Consider the following 23,787-nt stretch of genomic DNA (forward strand, 5'->3'; position numbering starts at 1 on the left):
GGAGAAGATCAGAGGGACAGAGGTGGAGGATGAGGAGGAGATCAGAGGACAGAGGTGGAGGATGAGGAGAAGATCAGAGGGACAGAGGTGGAGGATGAGGAGAAGATCAGAGGGACAGAGGTGGAGGATGAGGAGAAGATCAGAGGGACAGAGGTGGAGGATGAGGAGAAGATCAGAGGGACAGAGGTGGAGGATGAGGAGGAGATCAGAGGGACAGAGGTGGAGGATGAGGAGGAGATCAGAGGGACAGAGGTGGAGGATGAGGAGAAGATCAGAGGGACAGAGGTGGAGCATGAGGAGAAGATCAGAGGGACAGAGGTGGAGGATGAGGAGGAGATCAGAGGGACGGAGGTGGAGGATGAGGAGGAGATCAGAGGGACAGAGGTGGAGGATGAGGAGGAGATCAGAGGGACAGAGGTGGAGGATGAGGGGAAGATCAGAGGGACAGAGGTGGAGGATGAGGGGAAGATCAGAGGGACAAAGGTGGAGGATGAGGGGAAGATCAGAGGGACAGAGGTGGAGGATGAGGGGAAGATCAGAGGGACAGAGGTGGAGGATGAGGAGGAGATCAGAGGTGGAGGATGAGGAGGAGATCAGAGGTGGAGGATGAGGAGGAGATCAGAGGGACAGAGGTGGAGGATGAGGAGGAGATCAGAGGACAGAGGTGGAGGATGAGGAGGAGATCAGAGGGACAGAGGTGGAGGATGAGGAGGAGATCAGAGGGACAGACGTGGAGGATGAGGAGATCAGAGGGACAGAGGTGGAGGATGAGGAGAAGATCAGAGGGACAGAGGTGGAGGATGAGGAGAAGATCAGAGGGACAGAGGTGGAGGATGAGGAGGAGATCAGAGGGACAGAGGTGGAGGATGAGGAGGAGATCAGAGGGACAGAGGTGGAGGATGAGGAGGAGATAAGAGGGACAGAGGTGGAGGATGAGGAGGAGATCAGAGGGATAGAGGTGGAGGATGAGGAGGAGATCAGAGGAGCAGAGGTGGAGGATGAGGAGGAGATCAGAGGGACAGAGGTGGAGGATGAGGAGGAGATCAGAGGGACAGAGGAGGAGATCAGAGGGACAGAGGAGGAGATCAGAGGGACAGAGGTGGAGGATGAGGAGGAGACCAGAGGGACAGAGGTGGAGGATGAGGAGGAGATCAGAGGGACAGAGGTGGAGGATGAGGAGGAGATCAGAGGGACAGAGGTGGAGGATGAGGAGGAGATCAGAGGGACAGAGGTGGAGGATGAGGAGGAGATCAGAGGGACAGAGGTGGAGGATGAGGAGAAGATGGGAAAGCAGAGGATGAGGGGAAGATAGGAAAGCAGAGGATGAGGAGAAGATGGGAAAGCAGGGGATGAGGGGAAGGATTGGAGGACAGATCTGGGGGATTAGGAGGAGATCAGAGAACAGGACTGAGGGACCAGGGGAAGATTTGAGGGGAAAGGTGGAGGATTAGAAGATGTTTAGAGGACAGAGGAGGAGGAATGGGGAGAATGAGAAGATGGAGGTGGAGGACTAGAGAACCATGGAGGAGGCCATAGACAGATGATGATGCAGCAAGGGGAGAGCAGAGGTTTAGGCTGTTAGAACGTGGCACCGGGACCATGGTGAATAAGGCCCCATTGCCGCATGGCGGGCACCAGGCAATGTTTGCAGCTTCTATTCTGCCGACAAAAAAATCGTGTCCAGGTCTCTTGTCCGAAAATAACAGCAGAAAACTGTGAATATGATGTGATCCTGAGCAGCCACTAGAGGGCGCTCTCACATAGCAGACCCTCAAGCTGTAGGACTGTGGGACCCCCATGGCAGGTCTTACCTTACTATTCTGGATCAGACGTATGATGTGCTCAAAGCAGTTATTGCTGAGGAATATCGCCTGAAGAACCGGCCGGTCACCGCAGTCCAGCATCCGAGGAATGGCGCCTGGAAGCGAGGACATGTCACTAGGGCACTAGTCACACAGTACTAGTTATAGGGCACTAGTCACACAGCACTAGTTATAGGGTACTAGTCACACAGCACTAGTTATAGGGTACTAGTCACACTGCACTAGTTATAGGGTACTAGTCACACACCACTAGTTATAGGGCACTAGTCACACACCACTAGTTATAGGGCACTAGTCACACAGCACTAGTTATAGGGCACTAGTCACACAGCACTAGTTATAGGGCACTAGTCACACAGCACTAGTTATAGGGCACTAGTCACACAGCACTAGTTATAGGGTACTAGTCACACACCACTAGTTATAGGGCACTAGTCACACACCACTAGTTATAGGGCACTAGTCACACAGCACTAGTTATAGGGCACTAGTCACACAGCACTAGTTATAGGGCACTAGTCACACTGCACTAGTTATAGGGTACTAGTCACACAGCACTAGTTATAGGGTACTAGTTATAGGGCACTAGTCACACAGCACTAGTTATAGGGTACTAGTCACACAGCACTAGTTATAGGGCACTAGTCACACAGCACTAGTTATAGGGCACTAGTCACACAGCACTAGTTATAGGGCACTAGTCACACAGCACTAGTTATAGGGCACTAGTCACACTGCACTAGTTATAGGGTACTAGTCACACAGCACTAGTTATAGGGTACTAGTTATAGGGCACTAGTCACACAGCACTAGTTATAGGGTACTAGTCACACAGCACTAGTTATAGGGCACTAGTCACACAGCACTAGTTATAGGATACTAGTCACACAGCACTAGTTATAGGGTACTAGTTATAGGGCACTAGTCACACAGCACTAGTTACAGGGCACTAGTCACACAGCACTAGTTATAGGGCACTAGTCACACAGCACTAGTTATAGGGTACTAGTCACACAGCACTAGTTATAGGGTACTAGTTATAGGGTACTAGTCACACTACACTAGTTATAGGGTACTAGTCACACAGCACTAGTTATAGGGTACTAGTCACACAGCACTAGTTATAGGGTACTAGTCACACAGCACTAGTTATAGGGCACTAGTCACACAGCACTAGTTATAGGGTACTAGTCCCACAGTACTAGTTACAGGGCACTAGTCACACAGTACTAGTTATAGGGCACTAGTCACACAGTACTAGTTATAGGGTACTAGTCACACAGTACTAGTTATAGGGCACTAGTCACACACCACTAGTTATAGGGCACTAGTCACACACCACTAGTTATAGGGCACTAGTCACACAGCACTAGTTATAGGGCACTAGTCACACACCACTAGTTATAGGGCACTAGTCACAGCACTAGTTATAGGGTACTAGTCACACAGCACTAGTTATAGGGTACTAGTCACACAGTACTAGTTATAGGGTACTAGTCACACACCACTAGTAATAGGGTACTAGTCACACACCACTAGTTATAGGGCACTAGTCACACACCACTAGTTATAGGGCACTAGTCACACACCACTAGTTATAGGGCACTAGTCACAGCACTAGTTATAGGGTACTAGTCACACAGCACTAGTTATAGGGTACTAGTCACACAGTACTAGTTATAGGGTACTAGTCACACAGTACTAGTTATAGGGTACTAGTCACACAGCACTAGTTATAGGGCACTAGTCACACACCACTAGTTATAGGGCACTAGTCACACAGCACTAGTTATAGGGCACTAGTCACACACCACTAGTTATAGGGCACTAGTCACACAGCACTAGTTATAGGGTACTAGTCACACAGCACTAGTTATAGGGCACTTGTCACACACCACTAGTTATAGGGTACTAGTCACACACCACTAGTTATAGGGCACTAGTCACACAGCACTAGTTATAGGGCACTAGTCACACACCACTAGTTATAGGGCACTAGTCACACACCACTAGTTATAGGGCACTAGTCACACAGCACTAGTTATAGGGCACTAGTCACACAGCACTAGTTATAGGGTACTAGTCACACAGCGCTAGTTATAGGGCACTAGTCACAGCACTAGTTATAGGGTACTAGTCACACAGCACTAGTTACAGGGCACTAGTCACACAGCACTAGTTATAGGGCACTAGTCACACAGCACTAGTTATAGGGCACTAGTCACAGCACTAGTTATAGGGTACTAGTCACACAGCACTAGTTACAGGGCACTAGTCACACAGCACTAGTTATAGGGTACTAGTCACACAGCACTAGTTATAGGGTACTAGTCACACACCACTAGTTATAGGGCACTAGTCACAGCACTAGTTATAGGGCACTAGTCACACAGCACTAGTTATAGGGCACTAGTCACACACCACTAGTTATAGGGCACTAGTCACACAGTACTAGTTATAGGGTACTAGTCACACAGCACTAGTTATAGGGCACTAGTCACACACCACTAGTTATAGGGCACTAGTCACACACCACTAGTTATAGGGCACTAGTCACACACCACTAGTTATAGGGCACTAGTCACACACCACTAGTTATAGGGTACTAGTCACACGGCACTAGTTATAGGGTACTAGTCACACAGCACTAGTTATAGGGCACTAGTCACAGCACTAGTTATAGGGTACTAGTCACACGGCACTAGTTATAGGGTACTAGTCACACAGCACTAGTTATAGGGCACTAGTCACACAGCACTAGTTATAGGGCACTAGTCACACAGCACTAGTTATAGGGTACTAGTCACACAGCACTAGTTATAGGGTACTAGTCACACAGCACTAGTTATAGGGCACTAGTCACACACCACTAGTTATAGGGTACTAGTCACACAGCACTAGTTATAGGGTACTAGTCACACAGCACTAGTTATAGGGTACTAGTCACACACCACTAGTTATAGGGTAGTAGTCACACAGTACTAGTTATAGGGTACTAGTCACACAGCACTAGTTACAGGGCACTAGTCACACAGCACTAGTTATAGGGTACTAGTCACACACCACTAGTTATAGGGCACTAGTCCCACAGTACTAGTTATAGGGTACTAGTCACACAGCACTAGTTATAGGGCACTAGTCACACAGCACTAGTTATAGGGTACTAGTCACACAGCACTAGTTATAGGGCACTAGTCACACAGCACTAGTTATAGGGTACTAGTCACACAGCACTAGTTATAGGGCACTAGTCACACAGTACTAGTTATAGGGTACTAGTCATTACATACGCAGCATGCTGATGCGCAGGGCCAGATGTCCTTCCTCCCACTGTGGCCCCGGGGCCCGCTCTGGAGAGTACAGGGGCCGGTCGCAGTTGAGGACCTTGAAGTAGCAGTCGAGGATGTGTCGGATCTCCACCCTCCGCTGGCCGGGGCTGCTGCTGTGCAGGATGTGGATCATGGAGATGAGGCAGTCTAGGGTCAGCTGCAGCACCCGGGGGTCCCCCTGAGGCTCGCACCGGCTCTGCAGGACCAGCATCAGGACCTGCACCGAGGTCGGGGAGATGAGGAGCAGCGCGTTCTCCTGTAACAGAACCAACAGACGATCAGAGACAAGGGAACCGGGATATTCTAGGATTTACTCTCTTATGGTGTCATTAACCCCTTCATGATACAGCTGCAGTAACACAAGCGACCACCTGGTGCAGGAGCAGCGGGGTCACTGTGAGACCCCCGGACACTGAGCGCATCCATTTCTAGATGTGAGGGGCTTCAGCTTCTCTCGGACACACACGAGGCTGATTACAGGGGCTCTGCCCGGGGGCTCGTGTCTTCTAGGACCCCGGTGACCACTCACTGATCCGCTTTATGCTGCTGCGGAGGGGGAAATACGAGGGTCTGTCACTATACAGGTATACAGTGATGGCGCCGCCCTAGAGGTCACGACCCCCAGCCGCTCCCTATGCAAATTACATCAATAACAGAGCATCTAAGGGGTCATGTCACAATGAAAGGGAAAGGCTAAAGCTGCGGGGACCGGGACTGACATCAGGGGGTCCTGACCTTCGAGCCGGTGATAATCGCCCCAAATAGATGGACCAGACGCAAGCGGAGCACATCAGGGAGGTCGTCCCCATCTTGGAAGGCGTCTGAAATACACATCACACTACAAGATGGAAAATCTTATAATCTGCCCCTCCCCCTGTATGATATAATCTTATAATCTGCCCCTCCCCCTGTATGATATAATCTTATAATCTGCCCCTCCCCCTGTATGATATAATCTTATAATCTGCCCCTCCCCTTGTATAATATAATCTTATAATCTGCCCCTCCCCCTGTATGATATAATCTTATAATCTGCCCCTCCCCTTGTATAATATAATCTTATAACCTGCCCCTCCCCCTGTATGATATAATCTTATAACCTGCCTCTCCCCCTGTATGATATAATCTTATAATCTGCCCCTCCCCCTGTATGATATAATCTTATAATCTGCCCCTCCCCCTGTATGATATAATCTTATAACCTGCCCCTCCCCCTGTATGATATAATCTTATAATCTGCCCCTCCCCCTGTATGATATAATCTTATAATCTGCCCCTCCCCCTGTATGATATAATCTTATAATCTGCCCCTCCCCCTGTATGATATAATCTTATAACCTGCCTCTCCCCCTGTATGATATAATCTTATAATCTGCCCCTCCCCCTGTATGATATAATCTTATAATCTGCCCCCCCCCTGTATGATATAATCTTATAATCTGCCCCTCCCCCTGTATGATATAATCTTATAATCTGCCCCTCCCACTGTATGATATAATTTTATAATCTGCCCCTCCCCCTGTATGATATAATCTTATAATCTGCCCCTCCCCCTGTATGATATAATCTTATAATCTGCCCCTCCCCCTGTATGATATAATCTTATAATCTGCCCCTCCCACTGTATGATATAATCTTATAATCTGCCCCTGACCTTGAAAGAAAGTGCAGAACTCTGGTGGGAGAGCGGCCGGAGAAAACTTGTATTTACTCTTTTCTTTGGCGCTGACGACTTCCCTGAGAAAAGAGAAACATAATATAAGAAAATTGTCCAACTCTGTAACCCAACCCCCAAAAGTACGCCCCACCGCCTGGACGCTCCCCCCAACCCCTAGGAGGACGCCCCCTCCCCTCCCCTCCCCCCAACCCCTAGCAGGACGCCCCCCCCAATCCCCGGCAGTACGCCCCCTCCGCTCCCCCCAACCCCTAGCAGGACGCCCCCTCCCCTCCCCCCAACCCCTAACAGGACGCCCCCTCCGCTCCCCCCAACCCCTAGCAGGACGCCCCCTCCGCTCCCCCCAACCACTAACAGGACGCCCCCTCCGCTCCCCCCAACCCCTAGCAGGACGCCCCCTCCCCTCCCCCCAACCCCTAACAGGACGCCCCCTCCGCTCCCCCCAACCCCTAGCAGGACGCCCCCTCCGCTCCCCCCAACCCCCAAAAGTACGCCCCCTCCCCTCCCCCCAACCCCTAGCAGGACGCCCCCTCCCCTCCCCCCAACCCCTAGCAGGACGCCCCCCCCAATCCCCGGCAGTACGCCCCCTCCGCTCCCCCCAACCCCTAACAGGACGCCCCCTCCGCTCCCCCCAACCCCCAAAAGTACGCCCCCTCCCCTCCCCCCAACCCCTAGCAGGACGCCCCCTCCGCTCCCCCCAACCCCTAGCAGGACGCCCCCTCCGCACTTTCCCCCCCGACCCAAACCGCCTGGACGCCCCCTCCCCTCCCCCAACCCCGCCAGGATGTCTCCTCCGCTCCCCCCAACCGACTGGAGGCCCCCTCCGCTCCCAACCGACTGGACGCCCCCTCTGCTCCCAACCGACTGGACGCCCCCTCCGCTCCCCCCAACCGACTGGAGGCCCCCTCCGCTCCCCCCAACCGACTGGAGGCCCCCTCCGCTCCCCCCAACCGACTGGAGGCCCCCTCCGCTCCCCCCCACCGACTGGACGCCCCCTCCGCTCACCCCCACCGACTGGACGCCCCCTCCGCTCTCCGCCAGTGGGATGCCCGCTCCATTCCCGCATCCCAATAGGACCCCCCTGCACCCACCCCCCCAGTTGTCTCCTCCACGTCTGGTAGGGATCAAAGAGACACTCGCAGAGGTGCAGGGCGTATACGGCGACGCTCTGGCTCAGGCTCCGCTGTTCTCCATCCTCCTTTCTGCTCGGACTCTTCAACTGCAGGAAAAAGGGAAATTATTCCCAAATTAATGTAAACAATTTTTATTTTCATGTTGGGAATTCCAGGAGGATTCGCACCTTGAGGATAGAGGCCGTCAGCAGACGAATGACCTCACACACGAAAACCGGCGCCCGCTCCTTCTCCACATTCTCCAGATTCCTGCAAGAAACACGGAGGCAGTACAATGGCGGCTCCTGCACACGACACCGGAGGGATGTGACAATGTGACGGGACAATGTGACGGGACATTGTGATGGGACAATGTGACGGGACAATGTGACGGGACAATGTGACGGGAAGGGACAATGTGACGAGACAATGTGATGGGACAATGTGATGGGAAGGGAAAATGTGATGTGACAATGTGATGTGATGGGACAATGTGACGAGACAATGTGACGGGACAATGTGACAATGTGATGGGACAATGTGATGTGATGGGACAATGTGATGGGACAATGTGATGGGACAATGTGATGTGACAATGTGATGTGACAATGTAATGTGACAATGTGATGTGACAATGTGATGTGACAATGTGATGTGACAATGTGATGTGACAATGTGATGTGACAATGTGATGTGATGGGACAATGTGATGTGATGGGACAATGTGATGTGACAATGTGATGTGACAATGTGATGTGATGGGACAATGTGATGGGACAATGTGATGTGACAATGTGATGTGATGTGACAATGTGATGTGACAATGAGACAATGTGATGTGACAATGTGACGTGACAATGTGACGGGACAATGTGATGTGATAATATGATGGGACAATGAGACAATGTGATGTGACAATGTGATGTGACAATGTGACGGGACAATGTGATGTGACAATGAGACAATGTGATGGGACAATGTGATGAGACAATGTGATGTGATAATATGATGGGACAATGTGACAATGTGATGTGACAATGTGATGGGACAATGTGATGGGACAATGTGATGTGACAATATGATGGGACAATGTGACAATGTGATGTGACAATGTGATGTGACAATGTGATGGGACAATGTGATGGGACAATGTGATGGGACAATGTGATGGGACAATGTGATGAGACAATGTGATGAGACAATGTGATGGGACAATGTGATGTGACAATGTGATGGGACAATGTGATGTGACAATGTGATGGGACAATGTGATGAGACAATGTGATGGGACAATGTGATGAGACAATGTGATGGGACAATGTGATGGGACAATGTGATGAGACAATGTGATGGGACAATGTGATGGGACAATGTGATGTGACAATGTGATGTGACAATGTGATGAGACAATGTGACAATGTGATGTGACAATGTGATGTGACAATGTGATGTGACAATGTGATGTGACAATGTGATGTGACAATGTGATGTGACAATGTGATGTGACAATGTGATGGGACAATGAGACAATGTGATGGGACAATGTGACGAGACAATGTGACGTGACAATGTGACGTGACAATGTGACGTGACAATGTGATGTGACAATGTGATGTGACAATGTGATGTGACAATGTGATGTGACAATGTGATGTGACAATGTGATGGGACAATGAGACAATGTGATGGGACAATGTGACGAGACAATGTGACGTGACAATGTGATGTGACAATGTGATGTGACAATGTGATGTGACAATGTGATGAGACAATGTGACAATGTGATGGGACAATGTGATGTGACAATGTGATGTGACAATGTGATGTGACAATGTGATGTGACAATGTGATGTGACAATGTGATGTGACAATGAGACAATGTGATGGGACAATGTGATGAGACAATGTGACGTGATGTGACAATGTGATGTGACAATGTGATGTGACAATGTAATGTGACAATGTGATGGGACAATGAGACAATGTGATGGGACAATGAGACAATGTGATGGGACAATGTGATGAGACAATGTGACGTGATGTGACAATGTGATGTGACAATGTGATGGGACAATGTGATGGGACAATGTGATGTGACAATGTGATGTGACAATGTGATGTGACAATGTGATGGGACAATGTGATGGGACAATGTGATGTGACAATGTGATGTGACAATGTGATGTGACAATGTGATGTGACAATGTGATGGGACAATGTGATGTGACAATGTGATGTGACAATGTGATGTTACAATGTGATGGGACAATGTGATGGGACAATGAGACAATGTGATGGGACAATGTGATGAGACAATGTGACGTGATGTGACAATGTGATGGGACAATGTGATGTGACAATGTGATGTGACAATGTGATGTGACAATGTGACGGGACAATGTGATGTGACAATGAGACAATGTGATGGGACAATGTGATGAGACAATGTGATGGGACAATGTGATGGGACAATGTGATGGGACAATGTGATGGGACAATGTGATGAGACAATGTGATGTGACAATGTGATGTGACAATGTGATGGGACAATGTGATGTGACAATGTGATGGGACAATGTGATGGGACAATGTGATGTGACAATGTGATGTGACAATGAGACAATGTGATGTGACAATGTGATGTGACAATGTGACGTGACAATGTGACGTGACAATGTGATGTGATAATATGATGGGACAATGAGACAATGTGATGTGACAATGTGACGTGACAATGTGACGGGACAATGTGACGTGACAATGTGATGTGACAATGAGACAATGTGATGGGACAATGTGATGAGACAATGTGATGGGACAATGTGATGGGACAATGTGATGGGACAATGTGATGAGACAATGTGATGTGACAATGTGATGTGACAATGTGATGGGACAATGTGATGTGACAATGTGATGGGACAATGTGATGGGACAATGTGATGGGACAATGTGATGGGACAATGTGATGGGACAATGTGATGTGACAATGTGATGGGACAATGTGATGTGACAATGTGATGGGACAATGTGACAATGTGATGGGACAATGAGACAATGTGATGGGACAATGTGATGAGACAATGAGACAATGTGACAATGTGATGTGACAATGTGATGTGACAATGTGATGTGACAATGTGATGGGACAATGAGACAATGTGATGTGACAATGTGATGGGACAATGTGATGTGACAATGTGATGTGACAATGTGATGTGACAATGTGATGTGACAATGTGATGGGACAATGTGATGGGACAATGTGATGAGACAATGTGACAATGTGATGTGACAATGTGATGTGACAATGTGATGTGACAATGTGATGGGACAATGTGATGTGACAATGAGACAATGTGATGTGACAATGTGATGTGACAATGTGATGGGACAATGTGATGGGACAATGAGACAATGTGATGGGACAATGTGATGAGACAATGTGACGTGATGTGACAATGTGATGTGACAATGTGATGTGACAATGTGATGGGACAATGTGATGGGACAATGTGATGGGACAATGTGATGTGACAATGTGATGGGACAATGTGATGTGATGTGACAATGTGATGTGACAATGTGATGTGACAATGTGATGGGACAATGTGATGTGACAATGTGATGTGACAATGTGATGTGACAATGTGATGTGACAATGTGACGGGACAATGTGATGTGACAATGTGATGGGACAATGAGACAATGTGATGAGACAATGTGACGTGATGTGAGAATGTGATGTGACAATGTGATGGGACAATGTGATGTGACAATGTGATGTGATGGGACAATGTGATGGGACAATGTGATGGGACAATGTGATGGGACAATGTGATGGGACAATGTGATGGGACAATGTGATGTGACAATGTGATGAGACAATGTGATGTGACAATGAGACAATGTGATGTGACAATGAGACAATGTGATGTGACAATGTGATGTGACAATGTGACGTGACAATGAGACAATGTGATGGGACAATGTGATGAGACAATGTGACGTGATGTGACAATGTGATGTGACAATGTGATGTGACAATGTAATGTGACAATGTAATGTGACAATGTAATGTGACAATGTGATGGGACAATGAGACAATGTGATGGGACAATGTGATGAGACAATGTGACGTGATGTGACAATGTGATGGGACAATGTGATGTGATGTGACAATGTGATGTGATGTGACAATGTGATGTGATGTGACAATGTGATGGGACAATGTGATGGGACAATGTGACGGGACAATGTGATGTGATAATATGATGGGACAATGAGACAATGTGATGTGACAATGTGATGTGACAATGTGACGAGACAATGTGACGGGACAATGTGACGAGACAATGTGACGAGACAATGTGACGAGACAATGTGACGGGACAATGTGACGAGACAATGTGACGTGACAATGTGACGTGACAATGTGACGGGACAATGTGACGGGACAATGTGACGGGACAATGTGACAATGTGATGTGATGGGACAATGTGATGGGACAATGTGATGGGACAATGTGATGTGACAATGTGATGTGATGGGACAATGTGATGGGACAATGTGATGGGACAATGTGATGTGACAATGTGATGTGACAATGTGATGTGACAATGTGATGGGACAATGTGATGTGACAATGTGATGTGACAATGAGACAATGTGATGTGACAATGTGACAATGTGATGTGACAATGTGACGGGACAATGTGATGTGATAATATGATGGGACAATGAGACAATGTGATGTGACAATGTGATGTGACAATGTGACGGGACAATGTGATGTGACAATGTGATGTGACAATGAGACAATGTGATGAGACAATGTGATGGGACAATGTGATGGGACAATGTGATGGGACAATGTGATGGGACAATGTGATGGGACAATGTGATGTGACAATGTGATGAGACAATGTGATGTGACAATGTGATGTGACAATGTGATGTGACAATGTGATGGGACAATGTGATGTGACAATGTGATGTGACAATGTGATGTGACAATGTGACGTGACAATGTGACGGGACAATGTGACGGGACAATGTGACGGGACAATGTGACGGGACAATGAGACAATGTGACGGGACAATGTGATGTGACAATGTGATGTGACAATGTGATGGGACAATGAGACAATGTGATGTGACAATGTGATGTGACAATGTGATGTGACAATGTGATGTGACAATGTGATGTGACAATGTGATGTGACAATGTGATGTGACAATGTGATGGGACAATGTGATGGGACAATGTGATGGGACAATGTGATGGGACAATGTGATGGGACAATGTGACAATGTGATGGGACAATGTGATGGGACAATGTGATGGGACAATGTGATGGGACAATGTGATGGGACAATGTGATGGGACAATGTGATGTGACAATGTGATGTGACAATGTGATGTGACAATGTGATGTGACAATGTGATGGGACAATGAGACAATGTGATGGGACAATGTGATGAGACAATGTGACGTGATGTGACAATGTGATGTGACAATGTAATGTGACAATGTAATGTGACAATGTAATGTGACAATGTGATGGGACAATGAGACAATGTGATGGGACAATGTGATGAGACAATGTGATGTGATGTGACAATGTGATGTGATGTGACAATGTGATGTGATGTGACAATGTGATGGGACAATGTGATGGGACAATGTGATGGGACAATGTGATGGGACAATGTGATGGGACAATGTGATGGGACAATGTGATGGGACAATGTGATGGGACAATGTGATGGGACAATGTGACGATGTGATGTGACAATGTGATGTGACAATGTGATGGGACAATGTGATGGGACAATGTGATGTGACAATGTGATGTGACAATGTGATGTGACAATGTGATGTGACAATGTGATGTGATGTGACAATGTGATGTGACAATGTGATGGGACAATGTGATGGGACAATGTGATGGGACAATGTGATGGGACAATGTGATGGGACAATGTGATGTGACAATGTGATGGGACAATGTGATGTGACAATGTGATGTGACAATGTGATGGGACAATGTGATGGGACAATGTGATGGGACAATGTGATGAGACAATGTGACGTGATGTGACAATGTGATGGGACAATGTGATGTGATGTGACAATGTGATGTGATGTGACAATGTGATGTGATGGGACAATGTGATGGGACAATGTGATGGGACAATGTGATGGGACAATGTGATGGGACAATGTGATGGGACAATGTGATGGGACAATGTGATGGGACAATGTGACAATGTGATGTGACAATGTGATGTGACAATGTGATGGGACAATGTGATGGGACAATGTGATGTGACAATGTGATGGGACAATGTGATGTGACAATGTGATGAGACAATGTGATGGGACAATGTGACAATGTGATGGGACAATGTGATGTGACAATGTGATGTGACAACGTGATGTGACAACGTGATGGGACAACGTGATGGGACAACGTGATGGGACAACGTGATGGGACAATGTGACGTGATGTGACAATGTGATGGGACAATGTGATGGGACAACGTGATGGGACAATGTGACGTGATGTGACAATGTGATGGGACAATGTGATGGGACAATGTGATGTGACAATGTGACGGGACAATGTGACGGGACAATGTGACGGGACAATGTGACGGGACAATGTGATGTGACAATGTGATGGGACAATGTGATGGGACAATGTGATGTGACGATGTGATGTGACAATGTGATGTGATGGGACAATGTGACGATGTGATGTGACAATGTGATGTGACAATGTGACGGGACAATGTGATGTGACAATGTGACAATGTGATGTGACAATGTGATGTGACAATGTGATGGGACAATGAGACAATGTGATGGGACAATGTGATGTGACAACGTGATGTGACAACGTGATGTGACAACGTGATGTGACAACGTGATGTGACAACGTGATGTGACAACGTGATGGGACAATGTGATGGGACAATGTGACGTGATGTGACAATGTGACGGGACAATGTGATGGGACAATGTGATGTGACAATGTGACGGGACAATGTGACGGGACAATGTGACGGGACAATGTGACGGGACAATGTGATGTGACAATGTGATGTGACAATGTGATGTGACAATGTGATGGGACAATGTGATGTGACGATGTGATGTGACAATGTGATGTGATGGGACAATGTGACGATGTGATGTGACAATGTGATGTGACAATGTGACGGGACAATGTGATGTGACAATGTGACAATGTGATGTGACAATGTGATGTGACAATGTGATGGGACAATGAGACAATGTGATGGGACAATGTGATGGGACAATGTGACGTGATGTGACAATGTGATGTGACAATGTGATGTGACAATGTGATGTGACAATGTAATGTGACAATGTGATGGGACAATGAGACAATGTGATGGGACAATGTGATGAGACAATGTGACGTGATGTGACAATGTGATGGGACAATGTGATGTGATGTGACAATGTGATGTGACAATGTGATGTGACAATGTGATGGGACAATGTGATGGGACAATGTGATGGGACAATGTGATGGGACAATGTGATGGGACAATGTGATGGGACAATGTGATGTGACAATGTGATGTGACAATGTGATGTGACAATGTGATGTGACAATGTGATGTGACAATGTGATGTGACAATGTGATGTGACAATGTGATGTGACAATGTGATGTGATGTGACAATGTGATGTGACAATGTGATGTGACAATGTGATGTGACAATGTGATGTGACAATGTGATGGGACAATGTGACGTGATGGGACAATGTGACGTGACAATGTGATGTGACAATGTGACGGGACAATGTGATGTGACAATGTGACGGGACAATGTGACAATGTGATGGGACAATGTGATGGGACAATGTGATGGGACAATGTGATGGGACAATGTGATGGGACAATGTGATGGGACAATGTGATGGGACAATGTGATGGGACAATGTGATGTGACAATGTGATGTGACGATGTGATGTGACAATGTGATGTGACAATGTGATGTGACAATGTGATGTGACAATGTGATGTGACGATGTGATGTGACAATGTGATGTGATGGGACAATGTGACGATGTGATGTGACAATGTGACGATGTGATGTGACAATGTGATGTGACAATGTGATGGGACAATGTGATGGGACAATGTGATGGGACAATGTGATGTGACAATGTGATGTGACAATGTGATGTGACAATGTGATGGGACAATGTGATGGGACAATGTGATGGGACAATGTGATGGGACAATGTGATGTGACAATGTGATGGGACAATGTGATGTGACAATGTGATGGGACAATGTGATGTGACAATGTGATGTGACAATGTGATGTGACAATGTGATGTGACGATGTGATGTGACAATGTGATGTGATGGGACAATGTGACAATGTGATGGGACAATGTGACGATGTGATGTGACAATGTGACGGGACAATGTGATGTGACAATGTGACGGGACAATGTGACAATGTGATGGGACAATGTGATGGGACAATGTAATGTGACAATGTGATGTGACAATGTGATGGGACAATGTGATGGGACAATGTGATGTGACAATGTGATGTGACGATGTGATGTGACAATGTGACAATGTGATGTGATGGGACAATGTGATGGGACAATGTGACGATGTGATGTGACAATGTGACGGGACAATGTGACAATGTGATGGGACAATGTGATGGGACAATGTAATGTGACAATGTGATGGGACAATGTGATGTGACAATGTGATGTGACGATGTGATGTGACAATGTGATGTGATGGGACAATGTGACAATGTGATGGGACAATGTGACAATGTGATGTGACAATGTGATGGGACAATGTGATGTGACGATGTGATGTGACAATGTGATGTGATGGGACAATGTGACAATGTGATGGGACAATGTGACAATGTGATGTGACAATGTGACGGGACAATGTGATGGGACAATGTGATGAGACAATGTGATGTGACAATGTGATGGGACAATGTGATGGGACAATGTGATGTGACGATGTGATGTGACAATGTGATGTGATGGGACAATGTGACAATGTGATGGGACAATGTGACAATGTGATGTGACAATGTGATGGGACAATGTGATGTGACGATGTGATGTGACAATGTGATGTGATGGGACAATGTGACAATGTGATGGGACAATGTGACAATGTGATGTGACAATGTGATGGGACAATGTGATGGGACAATGTGATGGGACAATGTGATGGAGGAGGAGGATAAAGTTGTTCTGAATCCCCCCGGCATCCTGTGGCTGTGATGGGCTTGGTTTCCATGGTAACTGAATGGTCCTGCGCAGGGGGAGTGGTCACAGAAATCATCAGACACCCCCCCTCCCCTCTATTATTACCAGCGGCGAGATATTTATACCCGGGACGTGTTCACACTACGCCTCCAGCACAGGAGACACGGCCGCCATGATGGGGGGGGGAGCACCAGCGCCGCCCACCTGCTGATGATGATGAAGAACTTCAGGAGCAGCAGAGCCTGATGCACACCGAGATCTGCAGCTACATCCTCCGCACACAACCCAAGCTGCTGACTGAGAACCCGCAGAACATCGCGGGGCAACACCGGGATCTCCGAGGAAGAGTCTTCTGGTCTAGAGGAGAGAAACAGATCTATTACTCTCTGTTATCAGCCATTACATCCCGGGGAGAGGAGACTGTACAGGGGGATACAATCTATTACTCTCTGTTATCAGCCATTACATCCCGGGGAGAGGAGACTGTACAGGGGGATACAATCTATTACTCTCTGTTATCCGCCATTACATCCCGGGGAGAGGAGACTGTACAGGGGGGGATACAATCTATTACTCTCTGTTATCAGCCATTACACTCCGGGGAGAGGAGACTGTACAGGGGGATACAATCTATTACTCTCTGTTATCAGCCATTACACCCCGGGGAGAGGAGACTGTACAGGGGGGATACAATCTATTACTCTCTGTTATCAGCCATTACATCCCGGGGAGAGGAGACTGTACAGGGGGATACAATCTATTACTCTCTGTTATCAGCCATTACATCCCGGGGAGAGGAGACTGTACAGGGGGATACAATCTATTACTCTCTGTTATCAGCCATTACATCCCGGGGAGAGGAGACTGTACAGGGGGGGGGGGGGGATACAATCTATTACTCTCTGTTATCAGCCATTACATCCTGGGGAGAGGAGACTGTACAGGGGGGGATACAATCTATTACTCTCTGTTATCAGCCATTACATCCCGGGGAGAGGAGACTGTACAGGGGGGATACAATCTATTACTCTCTGTTATCAGCCATTACACCCCGGGGAGAGGAGACTGTACAGGGGGGATACAATCTATTACTCTCTGTTATCAGCCATTACACCCCGGGGGGAGGAGACTGTACAGGGGGGGATACAATCTATTACTCTCTGTTATCAGCCATTACATCCCGGGGAGAGGAGACTGTACAGGGGGGGGGGGGGGGATACAATCTATTACTCTCTGTTATCAGCCATTACATCCTGGGGAGAGGAGACTGTACAGGGGGGGATACAATCTATTACTCTCTGTTATCAGCCATTACACCCCGGGGAGAGGAGACTGTACAGGTGGGGGATACAATCTATTACTCTCTGTTATCAGCCATTACACCCCTGGGGAGAGGAGACTGTACAGGGGGGGATACAATCTATTACTCGCTGTTATCAGCCATTACACCCCGGGGGGAGGAGACTGTACAGGGGGATACAATCTATTACTCTCTGTTATCAGCCATTACACCCCGGGGAGAGGAGACTGTACAGGGGGATACAATCTATTACTCGCTGTTATCAGCCATTACACCCCGGGGGGAGGAGACTGTACAGTGGGATACAATCTATTACTCTCTGTTATCAGCCATTACACCCCGGGGAGAGGAGACTGTACAGGGGGGATACAATCTATTACTCTCTGTTATCAGCCAATACATCCCGGGGAGAGGAGACTGTACAGGGGGATACAATCTATTACTCTCTGTTATCAGCCATTACACCCCGGGGAGAGGAGACTGTACAGGGGGGATACAATCTATTACTCTCTGTTATCAGCCATTACACCCCGGGGAGAGGAGACTGTACAGGGGGATACAATCTATTACTCTCTGTTATCAGCCATTACACCCCGGGGAGAGGAGACTGTACAGGGGGATACAATCTATTACTCTCTGTTATCAGCCATTACACCCCGAAGAGAGGAGACTGTACAGGGGGGATACAATCTATTACTCTCTGTTATCAGCCATTACACCCCGGGGAGAGGAGACTGTACAGGGGGGGATACAATCTATTACTCTCTGTTATCAGCCATTACACCCCGGGGAGAGGAGACTGTACAGTGGGATACAATCTATTACTCTCTGTTATCAGCCATTACACCCCGGGGAGAGGAGACTGTACAGGGGGGATACAATCTATTACTCTCTGTTATCAGCCATTACACCCCGGGGAGAGGAGACTGTACAGGGGGGGATACAATCTATTACTCTCTGTTATCAGCCATTACACCCCGGGGAGAGGAGACTGTACAGGGGGGGATACAATCTATTACTCTCTGTTATCAGCCATTACACCCCGGGGAGAGGAGACTGTACAGTGGGATACAATCTATTACTCTCTGTTATCAGCCATTACATCCCGGGGAGAGGAGACTGTACAGGGGGGGATACAATCTATTACTCTCTGTTATCAGCCATTACACCCCGGGGAGAGGAGACTGTACAGGGGGGGATACAATCTATTACTCTCTGTTATCAGCCATTACATCCCGGGGAGAGGAGACTGTACAGGGGGGATACAATCTATTACTCTCTGTTATCAGCCATTACACCCCGGGGAGAGGAGACTGTACAGGGGGGATACAATCTATTACTCTCTGTTATCAGCCATTACATCCCGGGGAGAGGAGACTGTACAGGGGGGGTACAATCTATTACTCTCTGTTATCAGCCATTACACCCCGGGGAGAGGAGACTGTACAGGGGGGATACAATCTATTACTCTCTGTTATCAGCCATTACACCCCGGGGAGAGGAGACTGTACAGGGGGGATACAATCTATTACTCTCTGTTATCAGCCATTACACCCCGGGGAGAGGAGACTGTACAGGGGGGGATACAATCTATTACTCTCTGTTATCAGCCATTACATCCAGGGGAGAGGAGACTGTACAGGGGGGGATACAATCTATTACTCTCTGTTATCAGCCATTACATCCCGGGGAGAGGAGACTGTACCGGGGGATACAATCTATTACTCTCTGTTATCAGCCATTACATCCCGGGGAGAGGAGACTGTACAGGGGGATACAATCTATTACTCTCTGTTATCAGCCATTACATCCCGGGGAGAGGAGACTGTACAGGGGGGATACAATCTATTACTCTCTGTTATCAGCCATTACATCCCGGGGAGAGGAGACTGTACAGGGGGGATACAATCTATTACTCTCTGTTATCAGCCATTACACCCCGGGGAGAGGAGACTGTACAGGGGGGGATACAATCTATTACTCTCTGTTATCAGCCATTACACCCCGGGGAGAGGAGACTGTACAGGGGGGGATACAATCTATTACTCTCTGTTATCAGCCATTACACCCCGGGGAGAGGAGACTGTACAGGGGGGGATACAATCTATTACTCTCTGTTATCAGCCATTACACCCCGGGGGGAGGAGACTGTACAGGGGGGATACAATCTATTACTCTCTGTTATCAGCCATTACACCCCGGGGAGAGGAGACTGTACAGGGGGGATACAATCTATTACTCTCTGTTATCAGCCATTACACCCCGGGGAGAGGAGACTGTACAGGGGGGGATACAATCTATTACTCTCTGTTATCAGCCATTACATCCCGGGGAGAGGAGACTGTACAGGGGGGGATACAATCTATTACTCTCTGTTATCAGCCATTACATCCCGGGGAGAGGAGACTGTACAGGGGGGATACAATCTATTACTCTCTGTTATCAGCCATTACATCCCGGGGAGAGGAGACTGTATAGGGGGGGGATACAATCTATTACTCTCTGTTATCAGCCATTACACCCCGGGGAGAGGAGACTGTACAGGGGGGGATACAATCTATTACTCTCTGTTATCAGCCATTACATCCCGGGGAGAGGAGACTGTACAGGGGGGATACAATCTATTACTCTCTGTTATCAGCCATTTCATCCCGGGGAGAGGAGACTGTACAGGGGGGATACAATCTATTACTCTCTGTTATCAGCCATTACACCCCGGGGAGAGGAGACTGTACAGGGGGATACAATCTATTACTCTCTGTTATCAGCCATTACACCCCGGGGAGAGGAGACTGTACAGGGGGGGGGATACAATCTATTACTCTCTGTTATCAGCCATTACACCCCGGGGAGAGGAGGCTGTACAGGGGGGATACAATCTATTACTCTCTGTTATCAGCCATTACATCCCGGGAAGAGGAGACTGTACAGGGGGGATACAATCTATTACTCTCTGTTATCAGCCATTACACCCCGGGGAGAGGAGACTGTACAGGGGGATACAATCTATTACTCTCTGTTATCAGCCATTACACCCCGGGGAGAGGAGACTGTACAGGGGGGGGATACAATCTATTACTCTCTGTTATCAGCCATTACATCCCGGGGAGAGGAGACTGTACAGGGGGGATACAATCTATTACTCTCTGTTATCAGCCATTACACCCCGGGGAGAGGAGACTGTACAGGGGGGGATACAATCTATTACTCTCTGTTATCAGCCATTACATCCCGGGGAGAGGAGACTGTACAGGGGGATACAATATATTACTCTCTGTTATCAGCCATTATATCCCGGGGAGAGGAGACTGTACAGGGGGGGATACAATCTATTACTCTCTGTTATCAGCCATTACACCCCGGGGAGAGAAGACTGTACAGGGAGGGGGGATACAATCTATTACTCTCTGTTATCAGCCATTACACCCCGGGGAGAGGAGACTGTACAGGGGGGATACAATCTATTACTCTCTGTTATCAGCCATTATATCCCGGGGAGAGGAGACTGTACAGGGGTGGATACAATCTATTACTCTCTGTTATCAGCCATTACACCCCGGGGAGAGCAGACTGTACACGGGGGATACAATCTATTACTCTCTGTTATCAGCCATTACACCCCGGGGAGAGGAGACTGTACAGGGGGGGGGATACAATCTATTACTCTCTGTTATCAGCCATTACACCCCGGGGAGAGGAGACTGTACAGGGGGGGGGGGGGGATACAATCTATTACTCTCTGTTATCAGCCATTACACCCCGGGGAGAGAAGACTGTACACGGGGGATACAATCTATTACTCTCTGTTATCAGCCATTACACCCCGGGGAGAGGAGACTGTACAGGGGGGGGGGGGGGATACAATCTATTACTCTCTGTTATCAGCCATTACACCCCGGGGAGAGGAGACTGTACAGGGGGGATACAATCTATTACTCTCTGTTATCAGCCATTACATCCCGGGGAGAGGAGACTGTACAGGGGGGATACAATCTATTACTCTCTGTTATCAGCCATTACATCCCGGGGAGAGGAGACTGTACAGGGAGGGATACAATCTATTACTCTCTGTTATCAGCCATTACACCCCGGGGAGAGGAGACTGTACAGGGGGGATACAATCTATTACTCTCTGTTATCAGCCATTACACCCCGGGGAGAGGAGACTGTACAGGGGGATACAATCTATTACTCTCTGTTATCAGCCATTACACCCCGGGGAGAGGAGACTGTACAGGGGGGGATACAATCTATTACTCTCTGTTATCAGCCACTACATCCCGGGGAGAGGAGACTGTACAGGGGGGATACAATCTATTACTCTCTGTTATCAGCCATTACACCCCGGGGAGAGGAGACTGTACAGGGGGATACAATCTATTACTCTCTGTTATCAGCCATTACACCCCGGGGAGAGGAGACTGTACAGGGGGGGATACAATCTATTACTCTCTGTTATCAGCCACTACATCCCGGGGAGAGGAGACTGTACAGGGGGGGATACAATCTATTACTCTCTGTTATCAGCCATTACATCCCTGGGAGAGGAGACTGTACAGGGGGGGGGGATACAATCTATTACTCTCTGTTATCAGCCATTACATCCCGGGGAGAGGAGACTGTACAGGGGGGGGATACAATCTATTACTCTCTGTTATCAGCCATTACATCCCGGGGAGAGGAGACTGTACAGGGTGGATACAATCTATTACTCTCTGTTATCAGCCATTACATCCCGGGGAGAGGAGACTGTACAGGGGGGATACAATCTATTACTCTCTGTTATCAGCCATTATACCCCGGGGAGAGGAGACTGTACAGGGTGGATACAATCTATTACTCTCTGTTATCAGCCATTACATCCCGGGGAGAGGAGACTGTACAGGGGGATACAATCTATTACTCTCTGTTATCAGCCATTACACCCCGGGGAGAGGAGACTGTACAGGGGGATACAATCTATTACTCTCTGTTATCAGCCATTACACCCCGGGGAGAGGAGACTGTACAGGGGGATACAATCTATTACTCTCTGTTATCAGCCATTACATCCCGGGGAGAGGAGACTGTACAGGGGGGGGGGATACAATCTATTACTCTCTGTTATCAGCCATTACATCCCGGGGAGAGGAGACTGTACAGGGGGGGATACAATCTATTACTCTCTGTTATCAGCCATTACACCCCTGGGGAGAGGAGACTGTACAGGGGGGGATACAATCTATTACTCTCTGTTATCAG

The 23,787-nt window shown here is 47.9% G+C and overlaps 1 protein-coding gene across 2 annotated transcripts in view; it reads right to left on the minus strand.

Annotated features, from left to right (window-relative positions):
• Positions 1–23,787, minus strand: part of NBEAL2 (neurobeachin like 2) — a 142,620-nt gene that overhangs the window by 75,295 nt on the left and 43,538 nt on the right. For both annotated transcript variants that reach the window (XM_072154529.1, XM_072154528.1), the window contains exons 3-9: positions 17,451–17,603; positions 8,128–8,209; positions 7,919–8,046; positions 6,807–6,889; positions 5,888–5,973; positions 5,114–5,408; positions 1,812–1,918 (exon numbers count right to left, since the gene is read on the minus strand). In XM_072154529.1, the coding sequence (XP_072010630.1) occupies positions 1,812–1,918; positions 5,114–5,408; positions 5,888–5,973; positions 6,807–6,889; positions 7,919–8,046; positions 8,128–8,209; positions 17,451–17,603 (934 nt within the window). The remainder of the gene's footprint in view (positions 1–1,811; positions 1,919–5,113; positions 5,409–5,887; positions 5,974–6,806; positions 6,890–7,918; positions 8,047–8,127; positions 8,210–17,450; positions 17,604–23,787) is intronic.

This window comes from Engystomops pustulosus, chromosome 5 (assembly GCF_040894005.1).
Source record: "Engystomops pustulosus chromosome 5, aEngPut4.maternal, whole genome shotgun sequence".
Lineage (NCBI taxonomy): Eukaryota > Metazoa > Chordata > Amphibia > Anura > Leptodactylidae > Engystomops > Engystomops pustulosus.